Source organism: Oreochromis niloticus, linkage group LG11 (genome assembly GCF_001858045.2).
Source record: "Oreochromis niloticus isolate F11D_XX linkage group LG11, O_niloticus_UMD_NMBU, whole genome shotgun sequence".
NCBI classification, from domain to species: Eukaryota; Metazoa; Chordata; class Actinopteri; order Cichliformes; family Cichlidae; genus Oreochromis; species Oreochromis niloticus.
Window position 1 is genome coordinate 28,126,035 of NC_031976.2, and position 4,690 is coordinate 28,130,724.

A 4,690-nucleotide genomic window follows, 5' to 3' on the forward strand; every position below is an offset into this window, starting at 1 on the left:
GTAAACTTTTTGGACAGACAGCATCTTAGAAACTACGTGATGTCACTCTGTAAAATCAGCTCACACAGCGGGACAGAACAGCTTGTGCAACACAGATTGACTGTTGAAATAACTGCATTGGGTGAACCGCACACATTGTTTGTTTGGTCGTTGCCTGGGGTGTACGGAAGTTAAAAGGAGGCTTTTAAATAGGATCAATAGCATCAGCAAGACGTGACTGACCTGGTAAAGGGGTAAATATCTAACATGAAGTTAGGTCAGACAAAATACCCAAAAGTCAAACATGGGAGTCAGGCGTTTAAGCACAAGTGAAACCGCCTCAGAGTGATTTACATACATTAAGCAACATCAAAAGGACTCTTTGTTCACCTTTGAGTCATTTTAACTTCCAAAGCTCACGTCTCTGATTCTGTGAAATAAACCAGTCTTCTCCATTTAAACCTGTTCAACATAAACTTGACCCTGCTCTTAGGATATTAGGTGGTAAATACAAAAAAAGGCCTCTGACCTCTGATATCTCAGAGTGTTTTTGAGCTGCAGCAGGATACAGAATTATCTCTAAAAGTAAAGCCCTCTCAGTCTTCAAGTCAGCCACGGGTTATTAGATTTTTTATTACTGTGTGCAGTATATGACTATTCAAACAACATCATCCACATTGCTGTCCCCAGCACATGCTGTAAAAGGAGGGACAGCTCTGTCACTGGGCCATCTCCCTTGACCAATGCTTATCTCCACTGACTCATATTAAAGAGGGAAATGTAAAGAAGCATTGGGCATTGATGACTGAATACAGTTAAAAAAAAAAACCTACGATCAAACAACCTTACAGAGTCCGTCTGTACCACTCATGCTGAAAAAAAGGCCAGTTGTTACCAGGGAAACCGTGTTTGGCGAGAGTGGGAGATAAATTGCAGCAATATCTCACTAATAGTCATTTCTATTATCTGCACTGGATGTTTAGATTAACAGGTAAATAGTGGGATGTGCCAAGAGACAGCAGCTTGGAGGTGAGGTGCGCAGAGGTGATCAAACAAAACAGCAAGGAAGACGCACTGGGAGGTAAGCCACGTTGCTCATGACAAATGCCAAAAATGGGAAGTCTGTTGCAGGAGTGAGGATTTGTGAGCTGACAAAAATCGTCACTGTGGACTTGTCCGAGTTGCTTAAATTGGTGTACAATCTTTAGTTTCATCACAGCACTATAGAGAATAGTTAGAAAAAAATACTTCCTCTTTTCAGACACGGGACTATAAGAGCTGAGCGTCTGACACAGATATTCACTTGATAGAGGTTGTCCCATAAAGGGTAAGAACCTGGTTTCATTTTAATATTTCTCCAATTGGTTGATTTATGGATTATAAAACTTTCCTTACCGCTGTCTTGACTTTCTATTTCCTTTATACAATGATGCAGGTAACAGATACCAATAGAACCGTGTTGTAAAAGTCGTGGCAAAGTAAAGCTTTGAGACGCTAATTTCCCTCGTGTAGTTAACTCATTAAGTTTATGAGAGTTATCATTTTCACAACATGTCCAGTATTTGTGTATACAGTAAGAACAAGGGCTGGGACTTAATGATAAAAGCACTGCTGCACTGTATTTACAACAAGGAACAAGCAATAACACAGTATTATGGTTTGTATACAAACTCGTGTGCCGGGCTAAAACACTGTCTTCTCATTAAGAGATAATACACAACCACAATAAACTCTGAAGTAGTGATGTGGAAGAAAATTAAGAAAGAATATAGAAAAAAAAGAATTACAGCGTACTTTGGGATGCCTCCTAAGGTTTTACATCTTGTAGGAAAAAAATTTATTGTATGAACAGCACGTTTTTAAATGAAGTGTCAATTTTATACTCATAGTTTAAAATAGTTTGCTGTGCTGTGTGGTAATCTCTTTTCATTCTCTCTTATCAGCAGAGCTCAAAGCCCTGGAGGAAACGATGAGCTGTGGTTTATTGGTGGGGACAGAAAAACCGCTTTGTCTCGTTGGGTTTGTTCCAGGACACTGACCCAATAAGAAGCCTTCGTCTTCCGTGGTTGGTGCTGCCCGACAGATCAAACCTCCTTCTTCTGCAGTCTATTCATCCCCGGGGTCAAGGATATAATGTGACACATCTCAATTCTTGACCGAGTTAAAAGATTCAGATGGAGCCCAACACGCAGCGGTGCCACACAGGACTTTGTCTCTCTGTCTACATCATTACCTTTGTGCTGGGCTTCCCGGCCAATGTATTAGCTTTCTACACTTTTTGTAAGAAAGTAAGGCAGAAACCCACCCCGATTGACATCCTGCTCCTCAACCTGACCATTTCCGACCTCCTCTTCCTCCTCTTCCTGCCCTTCAAGATGCAGGAAGCAATGAACAACATGATCTGGGACATGCCCTACGTCCTCTGTCCGCTGTCTGGCTTTATCTTCTACATGACCATCTACAACAGCACCTTTTTCCTCACTGCTGTCAGTGTAGAGCGCTACTTGGGTGTGGCTTTCCCCATTCGGCACACTCTGAAGCGGCGACCTGTGTATGCTGTAGCTGCCAGCATTTTCTTCTGGATTTTCTCCACCGCCCAACTTAGTATTGTGTTTATCGTGCCCTTTATTGACCACAAGAACTCTACAGTCCCCCCTGAAAGCCTCAACGCCTCAGCTCACCCTAGCACAGATAGCGGAAGACAATGCTATGAGAACTTCACCGAGTCTCAGCTGAACGTCCTCCTGCCTGTGCGCCTGGAGCTTTGTGTGGTGCTTTTCTGCATCCCTTTCCTGATTTCTAGTTTTTGCTACATCAACTTCATCAGAATTCTCTCAAAGCTGCAACACATTGACCGGCGCCGGCGCATCCGAGCCATGGGCATGGCTTTGGGAACCCTGGTGGTGTTTGCTCTATGTTTTGGACCCTACAACGTCTCACACATCATTGGTTTTATAAAGTGGAAAAGTCCGGCATGGAGAGACAAGGCCCTGCTGTGCAGCACCTTCAATGCCTGCCTAGACCCTCTTATTTTCTACTTTTCTTCCTCTGCTGTGAGAGGGACTGTGGGTAGTGTGATGGAAGGGGTTAAAAGCCGTCTCCAGAGGTGCATGTCTTGTCGCCTGCTCCAGGCCTTGTGCGGGGGAATTACCAAGACTGCACAAGATAAGGAACACACGCAAGAGGAGATCAATGCTATCTGAGCTGACAGAAAGGGACCTGTAAGCGGCTGCCTTTACTGTTGTCTTATTTCTTCATCCCTAGGAGCAGAAAATTAATGCCATGTTAATGTTTACACATGTGAGAAAATGACTTGGCTTTATACAGTGCAGTGTATTTTTGTTTGATGAGATTCCTTTTTGGAAATGAGACAAGACAGGTAACCTTCAGTCTTCCTAAACACGCCATGCCAATTTTTTATGCAGCGCATCGGGTAAAACCTCAGAGACAGCCTACTTTGAACTGTCACCAGGATATAAAAACATTTCTTGCACAGTGTAACAGAAGTACAGAGCTCCTTAAATGCAGGCAGGTGTTGTGGAGCATCGCAGCAGAGACTGTAACAAAATGAATATCTAAGCAACAGCGTTGCACGTCATCTCTCCGCAATTAGAGATTAAATGTTCCAACCAACATCCTTAGTCGTGAACAGGATATTGTTTGCAACAATACGGTCATTATGTGTCAAGCAGCGGTGGCTGAAGAAGAAGTAGCAGAAGAAAGAGAAAATGCGTGGCATCTTCATGCAGATACAAGCATGCTGAAAATAAGAGAGCAGTTCGCTTTGTAATTGTACATATGTTTGCATTTGTAATGTTTTTTGCATGATGATGGCTGTTCTTATATTTCTATGTGATATATAAAGAAAGAGAGACGTATGAATGTACACATATATATGCATAACGAGGGTTGTAATAATATAATAACAAATAAATAAAGCTTATTTTCATATTCAAAGAAAGAATATACATTTTGCATAATGTCTGACTCATGCATTATTTTGTAAAGAAACCACGCCAGTGTAAACAGTGTTTGTGTGGAGACACACGTGAGTGTAAATGACGGGAAAAGGAAGAAAGGACCGATGGAAGCAAAAGCAAACCGCACAAACATTATTTTCATAAACAAACTGTACAATAATAAATTGAGTTAATTAATAACCTCAACATGGGCAGCAGACAGGTACAAGGTGATTGTGTTTGTGTGCGTATGAGTGAGTGGAAGAAAAGAGATAAGGACTAATTTGTTTTTGAAAGAAGGGGGATGACAAATATGAAAAGTGCCCGTAAAGACCGCCTGCATCAAATGATCAACAGTTGTCATCAGCAGATCAGTCATGTCATATGTAAATGTTTTTATGCACATTTTATGTATGTATGTACACATAAAAGCAGGATGAGTAATAGAAAGCTTATTGAGCTGCCTCTTTTTTGACGTCACTAATGTGATTATACTGAAGATCCATCAGCTCACTCTGCTGTTCAATGTTCATCATTTCTGCCAGTATTTGTTTTTTTTATTCTTGGCAGTGTGGGCAGGCCTAAATTTAAAATGAACTTCCTCCAAAAAGTGAATCAAGATCTCACCCCACACGCTGCAAACATAAACAATGCTATCACACAAGCAAGCGCTGGCATCGGCTGTAATCCTGTTTAGCGAGGATTAGGCCTGCACAGAGGTTGAGCCGATCACTGTATCTGTTTGACAGGTG

At 41.8% G+C, this 4,690-nt stretch overlaps 1 protein-coding gene across 2 annotated transcripts; it reads left to right on the forward strand.

Moving 5' to 3' along the window:
- The first annotated feature begins 1,226 nt into the window (after positions 1-1,226).
- On the forward strand, positions 1,227-3,947 carry LOC100707205 (free fatty acid receptor 2). 2 transcript variants are annotated; one of them, XM_013274562.2, is made up of 2 exons: positions 1,227-1,306; positions 1,923-3,947. In XM_013274562.2, exon 2 carries the CDS (start codon positions 2,154-2,156, stop codon positions 3,180-3,182), a length of 1,029 nt encoding a protein of 342 aa, XP_013130016.1. In that variant the 5' UTR covers positions 1,227-1,306; positions 1,923-2,153; the 3' UTR covers positions 3,183-3,947. The 2 variants fall into 2 exon arrangements, with proteins under 2 accessions (XP_013130016.1, XP_013130017.1); XM_013274563.1 differs by having other exon boundaries at positions 1,241-1,306; positions 1,926-3,947.
- The last annotated feature ends 743 nt before the right edge of the window (positions 3,948-4,690 follow it).

Bases quoted from the DNA above. Each gene is read 5' to 3' on its own strand.
- LOC100707205 (XM_013274562.2), top strand. From the start codon at position 2,154: ATGGAGCCCAACACGCAGCGGTGCCACACAGGACTTTGTCTCTCTGTC.